The sequence below is a fragment of the Symphalangus syndactylus genome, chromosome 15 (genome assembly GCF_028878055.3).
Source record: "Symphalangus syndactylus isolate Jambi chromosome 15, NHGRI_mSymSyn1-v2.1_pri, whole genome shotgun sequence".
NCBI lineage: Eukaryota > Metazoa > Chordata > Mammalia > Primates > Hylobatidae > Symphalangus > Symphalangus syndactylus.
Window position 1 is genome coordinate 85759144 of NC_072437.2, and position 23429 is coordinate 85782572.

The 23429-nt window shown below is 42.0% G+C and overlaps 2 protein-coding genes across 9 annotated transcripts in view; one reads left to right on the forward strand and one right to left on the reverse strand.

Moving 5' to 3' along the window:
- The window catches only part of MED4 (mediator complex subunit 4), an 80630-nt gene that overhangs the window by 21845 nt on the left and 35356 nt on the right, over positions 1-23429 (reverse strand). For 2 of the 7 annotated variants that reach the window (XR_010116043.1, XR_010116042.1), the window contains 2 exons: positions 13835-16193; positions 9836-10136 (listed from right to left, as the gene is read on the reverse strand). The exons of 3 other annotated variants lie outside the window; for them this stretch is intronic. Coding sequence is in view for 2 of the 4 variants with exons in the window: in XM_063619153.1 (XP_063475223.1) it covers positions 10062-10136 (75 nt within the window). In the remaining 2 variants the exon portion in view is untranslated. Of the gene's footprint in view, positions 1-9835; positions 10137-13834; positions 16194-23429 lie in introns of those variants that run through there. 2 more of the 7 variants (XM_063619153.1, XM_063619157.1) reach the window with 2 other exon arrangements.
- Positions 520-11570, forward strand: NUDT15 (nudix hydrolase 15). Of its 2 annotated transcripts, none has more exons than XM_063619159.1 (3): positions 520-956; positions 5250-5446; positions 5704-9760. In XM_063619159.1, exons 1-3 carry the CDS (start codon positions 799-801, stop codon positions 5775-5777), a joined length of 429 nt encoding a protein of 142 aa, XP_063475229.1. In that variant the 5' UTR covers positions 520-798; the 3' UTR covers positions 5778-9760. The 2 variants fall into 2 exon arrangements, with proteins under 2 accessions (XP_063475229.1, XP_055099975.1); XM_055244000.2 differs by lacking the exon at positions 5704-9760 and adding an exon at positions 9972-11570 and having other exon boundaries at positions 529-956.

A 23429-nucleotide genomic window follows, 5' to 3' on the forward strand; every position in this document is an offset into this window, starting at 1 on the left:
CCCACCTCCACACAAAAAAAAAAAAAAAAGAAAAAGGAAATTAGCTAGCTTGGTGAAAATTTAAAAAAAAGATAAAATAGAATTACTAGTATGTGCACATTACTTTGGTAGAAGTAAAAATAATGAGAGAGAGAGAGAGAAAATCCTCCCAGTGACTACTCATTTGTTTTTAATGATTCAGCTGGTTTGTGTTTTGCATGGTGCATGGTGTGCAAACATCTGAAAATGTCTGTTTTCCACTGTTTGTAACTAACTCTTCCCAGCATGACTTATCAATTAGCCTTTATTTCCTCCCATGACTTATGAATATACCTTAAGCATAGTTGTTTATAATGGAATGTTTCTAAACGACCTATCCTTATCCTAGTACCACGCTGATTTGAGCTATAGGGCAAATGGGTGCACCATGGTGGGCGAGGTCACTCAAGGAAAAAAAGAGGGGAGAGTGCAGTGGTGCCGAGGTTTGTAAGAGCAGGCGGCTTGTACATGTAAATGCATGGTTTGCAGGAATCTGGGAGTGGATACGCTGATGGGTGATAAATATTCAAAGCACAACTGTAAGCGACTTTAGTTACAGCGAAACTCTAAGGCACGCTGCCCTTGGGAAGGCAACAGGGCGTTCCCCAAGCTGATAGCCCTCCGCGACGCATTACGCACCGCGGACAGCTGGAGAGGCCGAGGCGCTCTCGCTTTGATTTCCGCGCCTCCGCCCGCGCGGGGAGAGATTGTCTGCGGCCGCGGGACGGGGTAGTGAGCGCGTCACTTCCTGCCGCTGCCAGGCGCGTCCTCCCGCGCGCTATGACGGCCAGCGCAGAGCCGCGCGGGGGGCGGCCCGGAGTCGGAGTCGGAGTCGTGGTAACCAGCTGCAAGCATCCGCGTTGCGTCCTCCTGGGGAAGAGGAAAGGCTCGGTTGGAGCTGGCAGTTTCCAACTCCCTGGAGGTCATCTGGAGTTCGGGTGAGCAGCCGCGGACGCGAAGAAAGCGCGCCGTGCGCAGACGGACGAACTCACGCAGTGCTTGCTTCCGTGTGCCGTGCGTGAGAACGTCCGCGCTGACGCTGCGTCCTTTCTTGCGCGTTCCCTCGGTTCCTCCCCTCGACCTCTGGGCGACGTAGGCTCGCGTCCAGGAGGGGGCGCTGTGCCGGGTCAGGCAAGGTCTTTGCTCTACTAGCTGCGTCTTTCCGGCTGCGCGCCCGCAGGGTGGTGGTTGGGAGTTCGTCTGTGAGATGTGTTTCTCACAGCTTACACACAAAAGGAGGAAAGCAAGTGTGTGTAAACCTCCAGCAGCCCGATGTTGTCAGCTAAGACATTGCACCGTTTCCATTGACTGATCGATCGACTGATTGATTGAGACTGTGTCTCGCTCTGTAGCCCAGGCCGGAGTGCAGTGGTGCTATCTCCAGTCACTGCAACCTCCGCCTCCCGGGTTCAAGCGATTTTTGTGTCTCAGCCTCCTGAGTAGCTGGGATTACAAGCGCCCGCTACCACGCCGTGCTAATTTTTGTATTTTTAGTAGAGACGGGGTTTCGCCATGTCGGCCAGGCTGGTCTCTAACTCCTGACCTCAGGTGATCCACCCGCCTCGGCCTCCCAAAGTGCTGGGATTACAGGCGTGAGCCACTGCGCCCGGCTGGTTTCCATGTGATTTGGACCAACACAGATCAGTTTAATACCTACTGGCCGCGTAACCAAGCCCATTTGCTTGGCAAGAGTGCAACTAAAGAATAATCATGAATGAGTATTGGATTTTGTCATTTTTTTTTCTGCATCTGTTGAGATGATTATATGTAAAATTTTAGTTGCACTCTAACCAAGCAAATGGACTAATGAAACGCTTTGGGCCTCAGTTTCTTCATCTTTAAAATGGGAGCGTTGGACTAAATCCCCTTGAAGCTTCCTTCTGCCTTGGCACTTCTGCGATTCGATTATAACTATCAAAGGAGTTGGACAACTAAGGAGACTCAGTTCTATACAAGAGTGAAAGCCCAGATAGTTTATCACCTTGACTGTATTATCATGGGTGTGCACACATGTCCAGACTCATCAAATTGTATATATATTTAACATGTGCATTTTTATGTACAAAAGTGTATACAAAACACTTTTGTAAAAAAAAGAATAAATGTTTTTCAAGTAAAAAAAAGAAAGCCTGGGATGGTGCTAAAAAGTGGATTCTGAAGTGAGAATAATGCTAATCAAGAACAGATAAACAGCATCAGACCCAGCACTTGTTTTTCCTTCAGGATAAATTTTCAAATGTACATAAAAGTGGAGAAAATAGTGAATCCTTTTGTACCCATCACAGAGCTTTTCTTGTTTCATCTTGACTGCCCTTCCCTCCCCCACCCAAAACACACACACACACCTGAATTGTGTGTGTGTGTGTGTGTTTTGGGGGCTTTTTTTTTTTTTTTAACTATTTTACAGGCAATCTCAGACATCCTATTATACCATCCCTAAATAGTTCAGTATGTACCTCTAATAGACTTTTTAAAAAAACATAACCACAACCATTTTCATACCTAACAAAATAATTCTTTAAGTATCATCTGATACCCAGTGTGTGTAGCATTTTCCTCAGTGATCTTAAAAATGTCCTTTTACTGTTTCATACCAATTGGGATCAAAGGAAGGGCATGTATTGCATTTGGTTAACATTTTTTTTTAAGTCTCTCAATCTAACAGTAACCCCCTCCCCATCTTTTTTCCCATGCCATTTATTTGTTGAAGAACATGGGTCATTTGTCCTGAAGAATTTTTCACATTGTGACCATGTTCTTCTAATCCACCTGTGTCTTATAAAGTGGTAGTTAAGAGTAAAGAATAGCCTTGATCTTAGTGCCTTTTAATCAGACTTTGTCCTTTACAAAATAGGAAATTCTTATGATCCTTATCACATGAAATTTTTAAAAAATGGTCTTTGGAATTTAAAAAAGCATCAATAAGCTTATAATTTTCAGTTAATTAAGAAAAACTATCAGTTAAGGAATAAAATTTCTAGATTAAGAACCAGATTGCCCAGGCAGCCACACATATTGTACTTTGTTGAATATTGGTGACCATTAACCAAACTCAGATCACAGGTTAAGCGCTAGTTAGAATGAACAGTCACCAGTGCAATGGCTAGAGATAGCTGTCTTATTACCAATAACACAAGGAAGTGTTGAAATCTTGACTCAGATGTCAATGACCATAGCCAACACTGATCTCTAATGGGCTTTTTGTTAAGGGCTGGATAATATGCCAAGCTCTTTGCATGTATGCTTTCATTTGATCTTTACGTAACTGGTATACTCAGTGGGCTAAATTTGATGGGAGAACAAACAGGAAATGGCTTTATTTTCTCCTTCCATTGCCTTCAAACATGATTTTTTCTTTCCCTCTTCAGTGACGTTCCCTGCAAATTCTATAGTTTTCCTGTCACTTGGTTATAAAAATAAATCACGTTTGGGTCAGTATGATTCACTTCCAAGCATTTAAAAGTCCAATCCAATTTAAACCTTCAGTGTCGCTTCCAGTTTCTAATCCCTCCCCTGCAGTGCATAAAGGAGGTGTGAGCCATTGTTTTGCTTTTCTCCTCCTCTTCTCACCCGGCTGTCTCTGAGTTTCCTTCTTTCTCCAGTGTGTTGGAGAAGGAGGAGAGAGAGCAAGCCATTCAGGTGACTGATGCTGCTCTGATCCATCCATTGGTGTCCTCCGGGCATGATATCCACGTGTGCTTTCTCAGGGTATGTTTGTCAGTTGTTGGGAAGTCCCACAAAGATTTTCCTGACATAGGTGATGGGCTTTCTGTGAGGCTGGCCCACCTCCTAGATCTTGCTTTTAGCACATCACCCCACATTTTCTTTCTACTGGGATCTCCTATTTGATTACCGAGCAGTCTCTTGTGGCATCTGCTTGGCCCAAAGGAAACACACAATGGAAATGATATTTTCACTACTGCCCTTTTTCCTTGCTCTACCTCTGTATTCATCTGCATCTGGAAACTCCGAGGGACACATTTCAGATTTACCCAAGAGCTGTCACCCTTGTAGCACACCTTCTCTGATGCACTGGTGTAGGCCTGTGAGTTTCTGCAGCTCAGGATGTCTTTAGCAGGGGAGTGACACACTGAGTATCTCCTTCTTGAGAGTCACTCCCAATCTTATGACTGATTCTCTTGGAATGTTCCTCACTTGGCTTGGGGGGCAGAGTTGGCCCCTTGTAGTCTGGAAGGGAAATGCTCCTACTAGGCTGAAAACTCCAAACTTTCCTCTCTCTCAAACATCTCCTGTCTTTCTTATGTAGCCTGGGTAGGGAGAAGTCGCAGGTCTAGTCTGGCCTTCCTTAGCAAACTCTTGAGCTCAGATGACATCTGTTTGCCCTTTTGCTTGAGAATTTAGAAGTGCTTTTCACCTATTGTCATCAGTTTTGAGGCTTAAATTGAAATTCTGAGACTGCTGGGAAAGACATAGTGGTACTTCTTGATACAATTACAGTGACCCCATGAGGAAGTAATATACTCTCTTTTTACTTGTCCAAGGTGGAAAGTAATGAACTTTGAGCTCAATCCCAGGTCTAGTTGACTCCAAAGTCTGCTCTTAATCCACTAAACTGCCTCCTGGTTACACACAGGTTCCAGGGCTGTAAATTAATGCTGAGATGGCTAAATGTTAATTTTTATTCAATATTAAGTCCTTTTCATCTTCAGATAACTAGATACAGGATATAATATCAAGGGCAAGGTTGCTATTTATTGTTTTTAAATTTTTTATTTTTTTAATTAATTATTATTATTTTTTGAGACAAAGTCTTGCTCTTTGTCCAGGCTGGAGTGCAATGGCACCATCATGGCTCACTGCAGCCTTGACTTCCCAGGCTCAAACTATCCTCTTGCCTCAGCCTCTTGAGTAGCTGGGACCACAGACCATAGGCATGCACCACCATGCCCAGCTATTTTTTTTTTTTTTTTGGAGAGATGAGGTCTCACTATGTTGGCCTCGGCTGATCTCAAGCTCCTGAACTCAAGCTATCCTCTTGCCTCGGCCTCCCAAAAGATTACAGACATGAGCCACATGCCCAGCTGATTTGTTGTTTTAAAGCAGGAACCAATTACAGTTCTTTTTGCTTTACACTAGAAATTTCTACTGAAGAATTTCATGGCAAAATATATATACACACACACACACGTATATACATATATATATACACACATATGTATGTCTATATATAAAAAAATAGAATTAATCTAATTTTTGTTTCTGTTTTCCAGTGAGACCTGGGAAGAATGTGCTCAAAGGGAAACCTGGGAAGAAGCAGCTCTTCACCTGAAAAATGTTCGCTTTGCCTCAGTTGTGAATTCTTTCATTGAGAAGGAGAATTACCATTATATTACTATATTAATGAAAGGAGAAGTGGATGTGACTCATGATTCAGAACCAAAGAATGTAGAGCCTGAAAAAAATGAAAGTAAGAGAATTATATATAATCATGCATTTTTCTTTCAGGAGAGCAAGTGGTCTGGAGGAGTATTACAGTATGTTGCCATATGAAGAGAATGCTATTGTCTGAATGCTTGTGTTCCCCCAAAATTCTATGTAGAAATCCTAACTCCCATGACGATGGTTTTAGGACGTGGGGCCCTTGGGAGGTGATTAGATCATAAGATAATGAATGGGATTCGTGCCCTTATAAAAGAGACCCCTGACCCCTTCCATGATGTAAAGATACAGAGAGAAGATGGTTGTCTGTGAACCTGGAAGTGGGCCCTCCGCAGATATGGAATCTGCCAGTGTCTTGATCTTGGACTTCCCAGTCTCTAGAACTGTTGAGAAATAAATTTCTGTTGCTCATAAGCCATGTAGTCTGAAGTATTCTGTTATAGCAGTCCAAATAGCCTAAGATATGTGAATGTAGAGATGTAATATAGAGATACAGATAGGTAAATAGATTTGGACCATGAGGAACTAGACTGTGTTTGTGTCCTGGTTCTTAGAGCTTTGTGACCTTGGGCAAATTATTTCGTGACTGGGCCTCTTTTCTTATCCGTGATAATAATAAGTACCTTGGATGGCTTCTTGTAAGGATTTACATATGAAGAACCTCGTGAACACAGTAAGTTTTATTGTTGGTGTTTAATTTTGTTTCAGGCAGTAATTTTAAGGAAAATATTTTATCTGTTTTACTCAGTTTTCTCACCTGTGCAGGAGAGTTAACACCATCCATTTACTGTAAATAATTACACTGATAAAACAGTTATTGTTTCAGAGCAGTTGGGTTCTTCTTGCCTGCTGCCCAGAAAAAGCCAGTACCCTGAGACAGTAGGAGTTGTCGCAGAGAAAGAGTTTAATAATCACAGGGCAGCTGCATGAGGAGGACAGGAGATAATTCTTAAATCCTACCCATAGAGAATTCAGAGGCTAGGGTTTTTCAAGGAGGGTTTGGCAAGCAAGGGGCTAGGGAATGAGAAATGCTGATTTGTTGGGTTGGGGATAAAACCATAGGGATGTCAAAACTGTCTTCTTGTGCTGAGTCAGTTCCTCTATGGGGGGTTCACAGGACCACTTGAGTCAGTTTCTTTGTGTGGCTTACCGATTTGGGTGGTACCAGTTGGTCCATTAGAATGCAAAGTCTGAAAAATATCTCAAACACTAGTCTTAGGTTTTACAATAGCAATGTCATCTGTAGGTGTAATTGGGAAAGTTACAAATCTTTTGACCACGGGCTACATGCTTCCTGAGCAGTAAGCAGTTACAAAAAGGCAAGTTATAAAATGATGCCTGGTTAGAGTTTAACTATGCCTACATCTTAATAGAGTTCTGGCCCTTATCATAATTCTAACCTTGTGGCCTTTTATTAGTTTTACAAAAGCAGCTTTGGTCCCTTAACAAGGAGGGGGTTAGTTTTGGGAAAGGACTATTACCATCCTTGCTTTAAAGTTAAACTGTGAACTAAATTCCTCCCATAGTTAGGTTGGCCTGCGTGTAGAAATGAGCACACAGTTTGTGAGGTTAGATGCAAGATGGAGTCAGCTTTGTTAGATTTCTCTCACTGTTATAATATTGCAAAGGTGGTTTCATTATCTGTTACCCTCTATGTTGAATTGAGTGCACTGAAAGTTTATTTACCGTGTACTAAGCATTGTTCTAAGAGTTTTCTGTTTACCGTCTCTCCTCAAATTCTCATAAAACAGTCAGAAAAGGAACTAAAGAGAAAAATATCAAACTTTTTGAATATATTCCTTGCCATATGATACTTTATCCAAGTGGTCTTATGTATTGAACCTCCCCTCTAAACATTTAATTTATTCTCTAATAGGGAAGAATCTTTTCATTCAACAGATACTTATTGAGTACAGTGTGCCAGACACTGTTCTAGGCACTAAAGAAACAATGGTGCGTAGAACAAAGTCCCTGCCCTCTTGGACTTTACATTTTAGTGGGCGGGGGAAATGACAGATTACAGATATTTTATGATAGTAGCAATAAGGACTAAAAAGAGCAATAAAGCTGTGTAAGAAAGGGATATATGAGTGCTGTATCAGATAGGGTGGTCAGGAAGGGTCTCTGACAACGGGATGTACACACATATACTGGGCAACGTAGTGAGACCCTGTCTCTACAAAACTAAAAATGTTAGCCAGAGTGGTGGCACATGCCTGTAATCCCAGCTACTCGGGAGGCTGAGATGGAAGGATCATGTGAGCCTGGGCGATCAAGGCTGCAGTGAGCTATGATTGCGCCACTGCTGTCCAGCCTGAGCAGCGACAGAGTGAGACCCTGTCTCAAAAAGAAGAAAAGAAGAAATGGACTAAACATTTTCTTATTTTTCTTTTTTCTATGGGCAAATAAAGCTGAGACTAGAAGAGACAAATATGATGAAATAGTTTTTTGTTTTTTTTTTAAATTCAGTATCCTTCACAGGAAGCAGATATAGAAAGCCTTCATTTTTAGAGAAGGTGCTATAGAGAAAACACCAAGGTCACTGACTGTCCCACAAGCTTTATTTGACCATTCTCACCAAGCCCCCTCTGGATGCTTCCTCATTCTTCAGTCCTCTTTTTGCCCTGTCTGGCCTCTGTAGGGATTTGAGTTGGGGAATCCTGATGCAAGTTATAATTTTGAATCTCACTCCTCTGAGCTGCCGGCCTGTGTTTCCAGTTGCTTTCTAAATATCTTCCCTTAATGTTCAGAAGGCATCTCAAATTCAACTCAACTTCAAATTATGCTCATTATTGTTTTACTGAACTTTGAATCTATAAAGAACAGTTCTTTTGGCTTATACATTTTGGACTCTTCCCTGCCAAACACAGTGTGTGGCTCATAATCACTATTCAAAATATGTTGAAGGAAGGAAGGACCCAGTGAATGAACATACAAGCCAACCTCTTTCTGTGAAGCTCTCACTTAGTACTAGACTGCCCTACTTTTCAATAACTTCTGTAAGATTACTATTCTACTTTAAGTACTAAATCATGAGCTTTTATAATCATGTAACTATACGTATTGTTTTATTCCTCTTAGGATATAGTAGTTAGGAGTAGTTTTACATGCTTTGTGGTTTTTAAAATTCATTTATATAACTTTTTTATTTGTTCACTTTCATTTTGTTAACTCCCTGACATGAACCTTGGTAGTAATCTCAAATAAAGCAGTATGATTTACAAGGTCCAAGATTACTAGCATCAAATCAGATTTGATCAAAAACATTTATTCCTCTATATCTGTTAGTAACAACACAGCAGGAATTATGTTCACTTTATTCCCAGTTGCAGCCTGATAACCAACTACACTGATAACCAGCTGCAGCCTAGCCAAGGTGCAAGGGCTTGGTGGATCGTTGTTTTATTTCTAGGATAAAGACACGTCCTGTGCTCCTTAGGCCTTGGATCTGGGTAGCCTGCTTCAGTTTCCTATTTAGTGTATCTTTCCTCCAACCATCTAATTATAGTTAGGAGGCTCATCCAGACACTTCATTTTCTAGGGGATGGGGTAAACTTCATGGACAGCTCTTTGGAGACCTGGTTAATTGAGCATCTTGCACCGCATTGTTGGGTACTCTGTCTGTGTTTGTCTGTCTGTCTGTCTCTCTTTCTGTCCCCTGCCCTCCCTCTCCCCCTACCCCTCCCACCTCATTAGTGTATGGTCACAGTTACTGATCATCTCTTCCTGTACTTGTTCCAGTTTCATGGATTTTTGGCCCCCGCATTCCCAAAGTGAAAATACGTATCCATATACTTGTATTTTATGGACAGAGAGATACTTAGTGCTTACACATAGTAAAAACAGGTGATCATAAAGAAACTAGAACATGGAGTGTATATCTTAATATAATATGTAGGTATTTGCCTATCATAAGCATCTGTGCTTCTATGTTATTTACATTTAAATCATGAAAGAAAACACCATTCTCTAGAAACTTTTTCTAGAATTTCAAGTACTTTATAACTGATAGACACTGTTAAGTCTTTCTTGTTTCAATGAATTTTTAAAAATCATCTCCTTCTGTATTTGTTTAAAATATACCAAGGTACAATATTTTATTTTCCTCTGCACAGCTTTCATACTTTTTTAAGAGATGGAAGATATTTTAGAAACTCTGTAATCTACTTTATTTTATAGGTGAAGGAAGTGGTTTATTTTAATGTAGTATAACCTATAGTATATAAAGTTATTTGCATTTTTTACCAAAATATTTAAATAAACTGACTAATACTAAATCTGGGTTTACCATGGCATAGCCTTTGTAAACTGGGCTTCACATTCAAATAACACAATGTTTTAAATGACCACCATTCTCTTCATAAGACCTTCATTCTACATGCAAATTATATTTGTATAGCCAAGCAAATGCAAAGCATCACTATTAGAGTTTATTAGTAGCAAGTTATTTTTAAATTCAATTAATTTTTTCTAAATATAGGTTAGCTTACCCAAATAAATACCCTTTGTTTTCTATTAGCTAAATAAATTGATTTAGCATCTTTCTTTTCCAGGTTGGGAGTGGGTTCCTTGGGAAGAATTACCTCCTCTGGACCAGCTTTTCTGGGGACTGCGTTGTTTAAAAGAACAAGGCTATGATCCATTTAAAGAAGATCTGAACCATCTGGTGGGATACAAAGGAAATCATCTCTAGGTGGCCGAGAAGATTTCTTGATTTTCTTTAAAAAGACAAGAATAAGGTCTGGTTAGGGAATGAAAAATGGCTACATTTCAGAACAACTCCATTTTATCTAAAAAAGTTCTTGTGATCGCCAGTTTATTTGCAGTCTCTTAATGTATCCACCACTCTTTCAGCCAGTACTTGAGAAAATTTTTCTGAAATATGTCATTGAATTGTATTCCAGACACAGAATATATGTAAATACTGATATTATGGGTAACCAGACACAGAATATATGATAAATACTGATATTATGGGTAATCTGCTTTCCATATTTACCTATGATATTTACTGTGCAGTTTGTCATTACTAGCTTGCGTGGAGTAGGATGCAGTCGAATTTGCCTTAGTGTTTCTGTTCAAATAGAGACCTGAATTCAAATATTGTAGTTTAGGTTCAAACAGAGTATGCCTGTTGCAAAATTTACCAAATTTGTTGATTACCTCTTTTATTAAAGAAATGTTGGGGAGAGGGTAATATATTGTGACAATTTTTGCAACTTACAGGGAATAGGACAGGTCATTAGGGTGTATTTCCCAGGTTTCCAATTGAGAACCTAAACCAAGAGAACTGAGACAAACCATCTAATATCTGTATCCTACTACTAACGGGCTGTGAGTAGTTGAGTTTCTCACTTACTCTTTCTGAGGTCCAGGGTCCTTATATGTAAAATGAAGAGATTCGTCTAGAGCAGTGGTTGTCAAAGTATGGTCTGGGGGGGCCTCAAGAGCCTTTCAAGGGTATTCTAGGTCAAAGCTGTTTTTATAACACCAAGACATCACTTCATCATTTATAGTTTTTCCTTTTTTTTTATTTGAGAAGGAGTCTTGCTCTGTTGTCCAGGCTGGAGTGCAGTGGCACAATCTCAGCTCATCGCAGCCTCCGCCTCCTGGGTTCAAGCAATTCTCCTACCTCAGCTTCCCGAGTAGCTGGGATTACAGGCACCCACCACCACACCTGGCTAATTTTTATATTTTTAGTGGAGACAGGGTTTCACCATGTTGGCCAGGCTGGTCTGGAACTCCTGTGCTCAAGTGATCTGCCCACCTCGGCCTCCCAAAGTGCTGGGATTACAGGTGCGAGCCACCACGCCCGGCCATCATTTATCTTTTTCACTCATTTTTTCATGAGTGTGCAGAGGAGTTTTCGAGAGGCTATCTATCTGGTGTGATATTGTAATAGGCTGAATGCAAAAGCAGATATGAGATCCAGCTTTCATCATCTGTCATCAGACATTGAAGAGATTTGGAGAAATGTAAAGCAGCAGTACTCTTCTCACTAATGATTTTTGTTGTTGTTGGTTAGAAAAATGGTTATTTTTAGTGGGTTTTAATATGTGAAAAAATAAAAATAGCTATTTGTCAAAAATGTTATGTGTTTATACATATTCAGTTTTTGTTACTTGTAAATGATTAATAAAAATTTTAAGAAATTTCTGTTTTCATTTCTATATGATAAATATTTCTAGATAAAACCATACAAAAACACAATCTCTTCGTGGTCTTTGGTAATTTTTAAGAGTACAAAGGGATCCAAATTTTTGCCAGATTAGGCCAAAAGCTCACGTTTTTAATTTTGAGCCCACTTCTATGAAATCCTGTGCTTCTCTTAGAGTTGATTACCTTTGAATTTTGCTCTTTCAAAAGACCCCAGTACTATCATAATACCTACTAAGGAATCTTTTTCCAGTATCATTTTTTAAGTTCTTTCTTGTTTGCTTTTACAAAATTATATATGTACATTGTATAATTTGTCATGTAGAAATCTCATTTTCTATTAATTGTATCTTTATCTATTTTTGTTTTTGTTTTTTTCTGAGACACGGTCTCACTCTGTCAACCAGGCTGGAGTGCAGTGGTGGAATCTCGGCTGACTGCAACCTCCAGCTCCCAGGCTCAAGGGATCCTCTTGCCTCGGCCTCTTGAGTACCTGGGATTACAGGTATGCACCACCACGCCCGGCTAATTTTTGTATTTTTAGTAGAGATGGTCTCACCATGTTGCCCAGGTTGGTCTCAAACTCTTGACCTCAAGTGATCTGCCCACCTTGGCCTCCCAAAGTGCTGGGATTACAGGCATGAACCACCATGCCCTGCCCATATTTTTGATGTTAGATGCCTGATTTTGGAATGTTTGAAGAGCTCAAATATAGTGTGTATGTATGCCTTGTTCTTTGGATATATGGATTAATTTCACACTAATTTTTCTACTCCTATTTGATTATTCCATGTCCTTCTGTTGGTTGCTTCCTCATTTTACTTAATTTCACTCCCTCAGTTGACTGAATCCCTGTCCCTGGCTTCTCCTAAGTGATAAGACGTGAGGCTTGATAAGAAAGCAGGCGAGCTTATGGATTAAATCCTTTCATAGGTTTATCTCAACTACAGTTCATTGGTAATTCATTAAGATATCTCTTTATGTTAGTACTTATCCATGCAGATATTTTATAGCTTCAAAAACTCATCACAAGGCCTGGCACAGTGACTCACACCTGTAAACCCAGCACTTTGTGAGGCTGAGGTGAGAGGATTGCTTGAGTTCAGGAGCTCAAGACCAGCCTGGGCAACACAGGGAGACCCTGTCTTTATGAATAATTTAAAAATTAGCCAGGCATGGTGGCACCTGCCTGTGGTCCCAGCTACTTGGGGGGCAATGACAAACTCATTGAAAGCTTGTGAGGTTGTTTTTTAACTCGATCAACTTGACATGAAATGTGTTTCAATGGAAAGAAAAAACTAATCAGGAGTTTTATTCATAGGAAAAGGTAAAAAGGTAAGAATTCCATATTAATTAGAAGGGGATTGTGTTTACATCAGCACTTAATGTGCTCAGGTGGCATTCAGTGACAACTCAGGAAATATTTCTCTAAATGAGTCCATGAATGAAGCAGGATTTAGAACTCTTAAGAAAGCAGTTAATGCCTGGATGGTTTGAGTATTGCCTTTAATAGAAAAAAAAAACTAAAGCTGACTAACAACATTCTCATAAAACTAAATGTCAGCTAGAGTTCCGGAAATGTACTTTACTGCCAGGTTGCTGGGAGGGAAATATCTTTTCGTCTATTTGCTGGACTGACCCTGAGGTGTCATCTGTCCCAGGATAGGCAAGTGCTCCTATACTGGCTCTGGCAACACCTTAGCAAAAGTCTTCCCAGTGGAGCCTGAGGTGAATTCGGCCTCTTTCCGATCCACTTGGAGGAGTCACTTCTTTGTTATCTTGACTGCCAGCTTCCCAAACAAGGCAAATACTTTTAGGTGAAATAGTCTCTTCTTTGTGGCACGAATGATCACAATAAATGGAGATTGCGGGAGAAAGCAAGCTCAGGGAATCATTCACAGAAGACATCCAAAGTCTTCTTTCAACATAAAATCACATATTGAAGCTGCCTCATCACCTGTAGAATAAAATCCCTAACCTGACCTATGAGCTTTCCTAACTTCCCTGGACTAATTTTCTCATTATACCACACCCTGCTGTCGCACCCTGCACTCTCAGCATCTTTCTTTGTGCTTTGTCCAGTGCAGCATGCTGGTTCCTACCTCCTTGCCAGTGCGCCTGCAACTCCTTCTGAATTGAATGCGACACCCACCCTCAATCTGCCTTAACAGATCCTTACTAGTTTTTCATACCTTAGTTCAAGGTTCCTTCCTCTGTGAAACCTTCTGGACTCACCCAATTGGACCTTGACATAACTCACCTTACACCATTTCTACTGTATGTTGACTTCAGAGGTAGCTTTTGATTTCATAAGGCTCTAGATTTAAATGAGACATGTCAGTTGTGTTCTTCCAAAGCCACCCGTTTGTCTTTTTGAATAGCTTGGTTTAAATTTCTAATGGGTTGAATTCACCTCTGATGCATCTGTGAAGCAATAAGTTAAATTCTGTAGATAAAATGCCCGCAAGTCAGCCTCCTCCTTCAAAATGGCTGAAGACAAGTATACATCAATATTGCAGTTTTCATAAACACTATTTATATGAATGAAGAGGAAATATGTTCACCTTTCAGGGATCACGTGTAACTCTGGAAGGGTATTTTCTGTGGCTGAGCACAGCTTTGATTATTTGAGGATTTAGGTTTGATGCATCTGATAAGGCTGCCAGTACTTGTATATTATGGAAGATGTCATGTTGATTTTTATTGATTGCTTGTTTCCCCAGTAGAAAGTAAGCTCCTTTAGACTAAAGACCGTGTCTTTCTATTATATACCTAGCAGCCAGAGTGGTAACTGCTAATGCTAAATGCCTAATATATACTAGCTGAATGAAAAAAATGACCTTTTAGTATTTCTTTTTCTTAACTTTTACTTTTTCTGGGTCAGAATGAAAACAAGTAGTATTGAGGATCTTCAGAATAGGAAATACAAATACCGCATTCCAATTATTGGCAGGGACATGAAGAATATCTGTTTCTATAGGTGTAAGGAGGAGTTAGGGCCCAAAATAGAAACAGAAGTGACACTCTGGCTAAAGATGTACACAAAGTTCACAACTGGGTAAGGAAGCTGAAATCCAAATGCCAATTTACTAATGTGAGGAAAAATGAGGGCAACTTACTATGTTGTAGGGGAAATTATTAAGTAACATGCATGTGAAATGTACTTTATAACAGGTTCTGTATTTTTAAAGGGATATAATTATGTGTTCATGCATATTTGAGAATTTTATTATGTTGTGTTTTATTAGTGGAAATAAATCAGTAGAATTAGATAAACCTGACTCACACAATAAGCTGTTCCAATCAACAAGATACTTGGGATGCAGAGAAAGTGACTATTTAGGTAAGATATTCTTGCAACCCCAAGAGAGGTAAACCAGACCACAGGTGGAAGTCTGGCAAGTAGGAGCCATGAACTGCCTTGAGGAAGCAGCTTTAAGACAGTATGAAGAAGGGCTCAACTTGTCCACAAAATGTTTTAGGTCTACCAGTTTGAGAGCTGCAGGACACACACCTGCATTTTGCTCCTCCCTCTGTTGTTGCCACTGGTGAAAATAAACCAAGTGCTCTCGACCACACATTGCTTCACCCGTCTTTCTTATCAGCAGTGCTACATAGAAGCAATCCATGCACGGTGGCTCACGCTTGTAATTCCAGCACTTTGGGAGGCCGAGGCGGGTGGATCACGAGGTCAGGAGATCGAGACCACGGTGAAACCCCATCGCTACTAAAAATACAAAAAAAAAAAAATTAGCCGGGCGTGGTGGCAGGCACCTGTAGTCCCAGCTACTCGGAGAAGCTGAGGCAGGAGAATGGCATGAACCCAGGAGGCGGAGCTTGCAGTGAGCCGAGATCGCGCCACTGCACTCCAACCTGGGTGACAGAGTGAGACTCCGTCTCAAAAAAAAAAAAAAAAAAGAAAAAAAAGAAGCAATCCATGGCCAGGAGAGTTTTCGTTTTCTTAATGGCTTTTGCGTACACTGGGTTTACAAATACTTATGGCAGTTCACTAACTTAACCAACGTCCCTGCTCATGCCACTACCAAAGAGTTGAATTCAAATGGAAGGAGAAAGAAGAGGTGGTCAACAGGTTCAATAATGAAAGATGCCATGTTGGGCAAGAACCATAGTAAGACTAAAGGGCTGGGGGATGAAATGAGGAGTTTAGAATCAGGGAAATAGATCAGCAGGTCAGAACAGGGGAGTGCAGTGAGGTCCCGAGAGGCCACCATCCCACCCCAGCTACCATGCATGGATTTTTCTCCATGAGCCATCACAGGTGAACTGTTTGGGTGTCTAGCTGACTGACCCAAAGGGCTAGAAGTGAAGTGGCCAGGAGCAATAGTTGCAAGAACCAATGGTTAGAACGGTGGTAGAAACACCAGCTCAGTAGCTAGTTCTATCCTCTAAGAGTTTGTTTTATGTAGGATCTAACAAAACAGTCAAGCAATATAACCAAGAAGTATTTATTAAGCAATCTTCTGTGCTAAGTAAAGAAGGCTCTTGCCAGGCGCGGTGGCTCACACCTGTAATCCCAGCACTTTGGGAGGCCGAGGTGGGTGGATCACTTGAGGTCAGCAGTTCGGAACCAGTCTGGCCAACATGGTGAAACTCCATCTCTACCAAAAAAATACAAAAATTAGTTGGGCGTGGTGGCACACACCTGTAGTGGCAGTTATTCAAGAGGCTGAGGTGGAAGGATCACTTGAGCCCAGGAGGACGAGGCTGCAGTGAGCCAAGATTGTGCCACTGCACTCTAGCCTGGGTGACAGAGTGAGCCCGTCTCAATAAATAAATAAATAAGGCTCTTTGGGTATCCTCAATGCCTAGTGTAGTCCCTGGCATTTTAGTAGGGCTCCATAAATATTTGAATCTATTTGAAAGATTCAAATGGATTATGGAAACAAGATGATAGCAAATTAAAGTGGCAATATTTTCCTTTAACTTTTAAATTCAGGTATAGCATGCATATAGGCTTTCAATGAACTTTTACAAAATGAACACATCTATATAACCACCACCTAGATCAAGAACTGTTTTACCATCACCCAAAAGTGTCACCTCGCGAAGATAACCACTATTACCACCATCTCATAGTTTGTTTTTAATTTGGTCTAAGTGGAATCATACATTATGCATTTTTGTGTCTGGTATCTTTCAGTCAGCATTGTTTTTGAGATATTTATCTGTGTATGGCTGTAATTCATCGTATTCCATTGTTTATAACAAACTTTACCTAATGTTGATGTTCACTTGCGTTGTTTCTAATTCAGGACTATTACAAATAAAGCTTCTATAATGTGCACATGTGTTTAACATGTGCGTGTGTGCTTATTTCTGTTGGAAGAATATAAACCTAGGAGTGAAAAGGCTGGGTCATGGAGTATATATGTTTTTGCCAAATAAATTTTCATATGCTTGTTTGACTTATAAGGTGCTGCTTCTGGCTTTAATTGGGACATATAACACATGGTATATAAATCCTATTAACCTTCCAAAATGCAAAAAAAGAATTTCAAATTCTGAAATACATTTAGACCCAAAGGTTTTGGATGAGGGGTTATGGAGCTATATATATAAATACACATGAACATGTGCATAGCAATTTGATTTCTTAGAGGCACAAGTGAAATTCCCATTTCTTTTTTTAAATTCACTCCCCATTAATGCTTCTTAAAAGTAATCTATGTATTCTTAGTTCTACCTGTTTTTCTGTTTGGGTTTCTTTGTTGTTATCTTTGTCTATGTTGGCTTATAAATAAAAACGCCTAGGGGAAAAAGGTGCTAATATTCTCAGATAGTGAATGGCAATGACTAAGACAGGTCCTTAAAGGCTTCAGGGCTCCAGTGCTCAAATATGCATAGGATCTCACACAAAGCTTCCCATTCAGATGGTAAGAAACAGGTTCTTGAATCACTCTTGTAACAAACACCCAGGTGATTCTGATATGCATGGTTCATGGTTACACTTTGAGAAATACCACTTTGAAATTTAACAAATGGCCGGGCGTGGTGACTCACGCCTGTAATCCCAGCATTTTGGGAGGCCAAAGCGGGTGGATCACCTGACGTCAGGAGTTCGAGATCAGCCTGACCAACATGGCAAAACCCCATCTCTACTAAAAATACAAAAATACACTGGGCGTGGTGGCGGGCGCCTGTAATCCCAGCTACTTGGGAGGCTGAGGCAGGAGAATCGCTTGAACCCGGGAGGCGGAGGTTGCAGTGGTCAGATCATGCCATTGCACTCCAGCCTGGGCGACAAGAGCAAAACTCTGTCTCAAAAAAACAGAAAAAAATAACAAATATGGCCATTGTGCCTTGCACAAGTCTAACGTCATTAGTATGGGGTATGCTTTTCCTAAAGGTAATTGTAGGTTACCAAAGCACATTATTTCAAACCTTGGACACTTTAAATAGAACACTGTTAAAATAAATTTAACCAAATATCAACATTACATTTCATCAGAATGAGACTGTCAGGGCTCTGAGCCCAAGCTAAGCCATCATATCCCGTGACCTGCACGTATACATCCAGATGGCCTGAAGTAACTGAAGAATGACAAAAGAAGTGCAAATGGCCTGTTCCTGCCTTAACTGATGACATTACCTTGTGAAATTCCTTCTCCTGGCTCATCCTGGCTCAAAAGCTACCCTGCTAAGCATCTTGTGACCCCCACGCCTGCCTGCCAGAGAACAACCCCCCTTTGACTGTAATTTTCCTTTACCTACCCAAATCTTATAAAACGGCCCCACCCCTATCTCCCTTCGCTGACTCTCTTTTCAGACTCAGCCTGCCTGCATCCAGGTGAAATAAACAGCCTTGTTGCTCACACAAAGCCTGTTTGGTGGTCTCTTCACACGGACATGAATGAAAGAGACCCTACTGTTACACAGGAGGAGGACACAGTACTCTCTCTGTACAGAAAACTTACCCAGGTTAGAAGACGAGTGAGTACAGGACATTTTGAAAAAGCCCTTATAGTACTTGTGATGCCTGAGGATATTTCATACCAACCTGCAGAAAGGGTGTTTTTGATGACAGAAATGAGTAATGTTGGGCCGCTGACTAGGGATGATTTTGTTGTGAGAAAATAAAGGTATTTTGTGAACTATAATTTGGACACTTCCCCTTGCTTCAGATAGAACATTTTAGTGTGAGAAATACAGTGTTCCCAAAGTGTGACATTTCTTGCTTTTGTTTTAAATTGTATGCAAACTTTGGATTGTACTTCATAAGAGACCCACGTTTATACAATTTTTTTGTCATATCCTTAATCATAATATCTTTAACACTCAAATATTTACTTATTTGTCTTTGAATACCTTTCTGATCTCTGCCACTGCCCTCGGGAGGAATTTTTTACCTCCTTTTGAGAAACAAGGGTGTTGTAATAATTGTTGAATTAGGAACTCTTCATTCCTTATATTTTCATTTCTTTATTATTGTCAGGCCTCTGAGCCCAAGCTAAGCCATCATATCCCCTGTGACCTGCACATACACATCCAGATGGCCAGTTCCTGCCTTAATTGATGACATTCCACCACAAAAGAAATGAAAATGGCCTGTTCCTGCCTTAACTGATGACATTATCTTGTGAAATTCCTTCTCCTGGCTCATCCTGGCTCAAAAGCTCCCCTGCTGAGCACCTTGTGACCCCCACTCCTGCCCACCAGAGAACAACCCCCCTTTGACTGTAATTTTCCTTTACCTACCCAAATCTTATAAAACGGCCCCGCCCCATCTCCCTTTGCTGACTCTCTTTTTGGACTCAGCCCGCCTGCGCCCAGGTGATTAAAAGCTTTATTGCTCACACAAAGCCTGTTTGGTGGTCTCTTCACACAGACACGCATGAAATTTGGTGCCATGACTCGGATCGGGGGACCTCCCTTGGGAGATCAATCCCGTCCTCCTGCTCTCTGCTCTGTGAAAAAGATCCACCTACGACCTCGGGTCCTCAGACCCACCAGCCCAAGGAACATCTCACCAATTTTAAATCGGGTAAGCAGCCTCTTCTTACTCTCTTCTCCAACCTCTCTCACTATCCCTCAACCACTTTCTCCTTTCAATCTTGGTGGCACCCTTCAATCTCTCCCTTCTCTTAATTTCAATTCCTTTCATTTTCTGGTAGAGGAAAAAGGAGACACATTTTATCTGTGGACCCAAAACTCTGGCGCCGGTCACGGACTCAGGAAGGCAGCCTTCCCTTGGTGTTTAATCATTGCAGGGACACCTCTCTGATTATTCACCCACGTTTCAGAGGTGTCTGACCACATAGGGACGCCTGCCTTGGTCCTTCACTCTTAGTGGCAAGTCCTGCTTTTCTGGGGGAGGGGCAAGAACCCCGACCCCTTCTCTCCCTGTCTCTAACTCTTCTCTGCTTTTCTGGGGGGCAAGAACCCCCTGATCCCTTATTTCCATGCCCTGACCCCTTATCTCTGTGCCCCGATCCCTTATTTCCACACCCCGACTCCTTATCTCTGCACCCCGATCCCTTATTTCTGCACCCTGACCTCTTATCTCTGCACCTGTTCCCTTATTTCCGTACCCCGACCTCTTATCTCTGCACCCCAACCCCTTATTTCCACACCCCAACCTCTTATCTCTGTACTCCAACCCCTTATTTCCACACCCTGACCCCTTCTCTGCTTTTCTGGGGGACAAGAACCCCCCGACCCCTTCTCTCTGTGTCTCTACCCCTTCACCGCTTTTCTGGGGGGCAAGAACCCCCCACCCCTTCTCTCCGTGTCTTTACTCTCTCTTTTCTCTGTGCTTGCCTCCTTCACTATGGGCAAGCTTCCGCCCTCCATTCCCCCTTCTTCTCCCTTAGCCTGTGTTCTTAAAAACCTAAAACCTCTTCAACTCACACCTGACCTAAAACCTAAAAGCCTTATTTTCTTCTGCAATGCCCTTGACCCCAATACAAACTCGACAGTGGTTCCAAATAGCCAGAAAATGGCACTTTCAATTTTTCCATCCTACAAGATCTAAATAATTCTTGTTATAAAATGGGCAAACGGTCTGAGGTGCCTGACGTCCAGGCATTCTTTTACACATCGGTCCCTCCCTGGTCTCTGTTCCTAATGCAACTCTTCCCAAATCTTCCTTCTTTCCCTCCTGCCTGTCCCCTCAGTCCCAACCCCAAGCATCACTGAGTCTTTCTAATCTTCCTTTTCTACAGACCCATCTGACCTCTCCCCTCCTCGCCAGGCAGAGCTAGGTCCCAATTCTTCCTCAGCCTCCGCTCCTCCACCCTATAATCCTTTTTATCACCTTCCCTCCTCACACCTGGTCCGGCTTACAGTTTCGTTCTGTGACTAGCCCTCCCCAACCTGCCCAGCAATTTCCTCTTAAAAAGGTGGCTGGAGCTAAAAGCATAGTCAAGGTTAATGCTCTTTTCTTTATTCCAAATCAGATAGCATTTAGGCTCCTTTTCATCAAATATAAAAACCCAGCCCAGTTCATGGCTTGTTTGGCAGCAACCCTGAGATGCTTTACAGCCCTAGACCCTAAAAAGGCTGTCTTATTCTCAATATGCATTTTATCACCCAATGCACTCCTGACATTAGGAAAAAACTTCAAAAATTAGAATCTGGCCCTCAAACCCCACAACAGGAATTAATCAACCTCGCCTTCAAGGTGTACAATAATAGAGAGGAAGCAGCCAGACGGCAACGTGTTTCTGAGTTACAATTACTTGCCTCTGCTTTGAGACAAAATCCAGCCACACCTCCAGCATACAAGAACTTCAAAATGCCTAAGCCGCACACGCCTAAGCCGCAGCAGTCAAGCATTCCTACAAGACCTCCTCCCCCAGGAGCTTGCTACAAGTGCCGGAAATCTGGCCACTAGGCCAAGGGATGCCCACAGCCCGGGATTCCTCCTAAGCCGCGTCCCATCTGTGCAGGACCCCACTGAAAATCAGACTGTTCAACTCACCTGGCAGCCACTCCCAGAGCCCCTGGAACTCTGGCCCAAGGCTCTCTGACTGACTCCTTCCCAGATCTTCTTGGCTTAGCAGCTGAAGACTGATACTGCCCGATCGCCTCAGAAGCCTACAGGACCATCACAGACACTCTAGCTAACTCTTACAGTGGAAGGTAAGTCCATCCCCTTCTTAATCAATACGGAGGCTACCCACTCCACATTACCTTCTTTTCAAGGGCCTGTTTCCCTTACCTCCGTAACTGTTGTAGGTATTGACAGCCAGGCTTCTAAACCTCTTAAAACTCCCCAACTGTGGTGCCAACTAACACAATACTCCTTTAAGTACTCCTTCTTAGTTATCCCCACCTGCCCAGTTCCCTTATTAGGCCGAGAAACTTTAACTAAATTATCTGCTTCCCTGACTGTTCCTGGACTACAGCCACATCTCATTGCTGCCCTTCTTCCCAATCCAAAGCCTCCTTTGCGTCCTCCTCTTGTATCCCCCCACCTTAACCCACAAGTATAGGATACCTCTACTCCCTCCTTGGCAACCGATCATGCACTCCTTACCATCTCATTAAAACCTAATCACCCTTACCCTGCTCAATGCCAATATCCCATCCCACAGCACTCTTTAAAAGGATTAAAGCCTGTTATCACTCGCCTGTTACAGCATGGCCTTTTAAAGCCTATAAACTCTCCTTACAATTCCCCCATTTTACCTGTCCTAGAACCAGACAAGCTTTACAGGTTAGTTCAGGATCTGCGCCTTATCAACCAAATTGTTTTGCCTATCCACCCTGTGGTGCCAAACCCATATACTCTCCTATCCTCAATACCTCCCTCAACAACCCATTATTCTGTTTTGGATCTCAAACATGCTTTACTATTCCTTTGCACCCTTCATCCCAGCCTCTCTTCGCTTTCACTTGGACTGACCCTGACACCCATCAGGCTCAGCAAATTACCTGGGCTGTACTTCTGCAAGGCTTCACCGACAGCCCCCATTACTTCAGTCAAGCCCAAATTTCTTCCTCATCTATTACCTGTCTGGGCATAATTTTCATAAAAACACACGTGCTCTCCCTGCCGATCGTGTCTGACTGATCTCTCAAACCCCAACACCTTCTACTTCCTAGGCATGGTTGGATACTTTCAACTTTAGATACCTGGTTTTGCCATCCTAACAAAACCATTATATAAACTCACAAAAAGAAACCTAGCTGACCCCATAGATCCTAAATCCTTTCCCCACTCCTTTTTCCGTTTCTTGAAGACAGCTTTAGAGACTGCCCCCACCCTAGCACTCCCTGACTCATCCCAACCCTTTTCATTACTCACAGCCAAAGTGCAGGGCTGTGCAGTCGGAATTCTTACACAAGAACCGGGACACTGCCCTGTAGCCTTTTTATCCAAACAACTTGACCTTACTGTTTTGCCTAGCCTTCAAGTCTGTGTGAGGCGGCCGCCGCCACCCTAATACTTTTAGAGGCCCTTAAAATCACAAACTATGCTCAACTCACTCTCTACAGTTCTCATAGCTTACACAATCTATTTTCTTCCTCACACCTGACACATATACTTTCTGCTCCCCGGCTCCTTCAGCTGTACTCACTCTTTGTTGAGTCCAATTACCATTGCTCCTGGCCCAGACTTCAATCCGGCCTCCCACATTATTCCTGATACCACACCTGATCCCCATGACTGTATCTTTCTGATCCACCTGACATTCACCCCATTTCCCCATATTTCCTTCTTTCCTGTTCCTCACCCTGATCATGCTTGATTTATTGATGGCAGTTCCACCAGGCCTAATCACCACACACCAGCAAAGGCAGGCTATGCTATAGTACAAGCCACTAGCCCACCTCTTAGAACCTCTCATTTCCTTTCCATCGTAGAACTCTATCCTCAAGGAAATAACTTC

Bases quoted from the DNA above. Each gene is read 5' to 3' on its own strand.
- NUDT15 (XM_055244000.2), top strand. From the start codon at position 799: ATGACGGCCAGCGCAGAGCCGCGCGGGGGGCGGCCCGGAGTCGGAGTC. The intron at 957-5,249 runs GTGAGCAGCCGC...TCTGTTTTCCAG, and splicing joins GGAGGTCATCTGGAGTTCGG to TGAGACCTGGGAAGAATGTG. The intron at 5,447-9,971 runs GTAAGAGAATTA...TTTCTTTTCCAG, and splicing joins AGAGCCTGAAAAAAATGAAA to GTTGGGAGTGGGTTCCTTGG.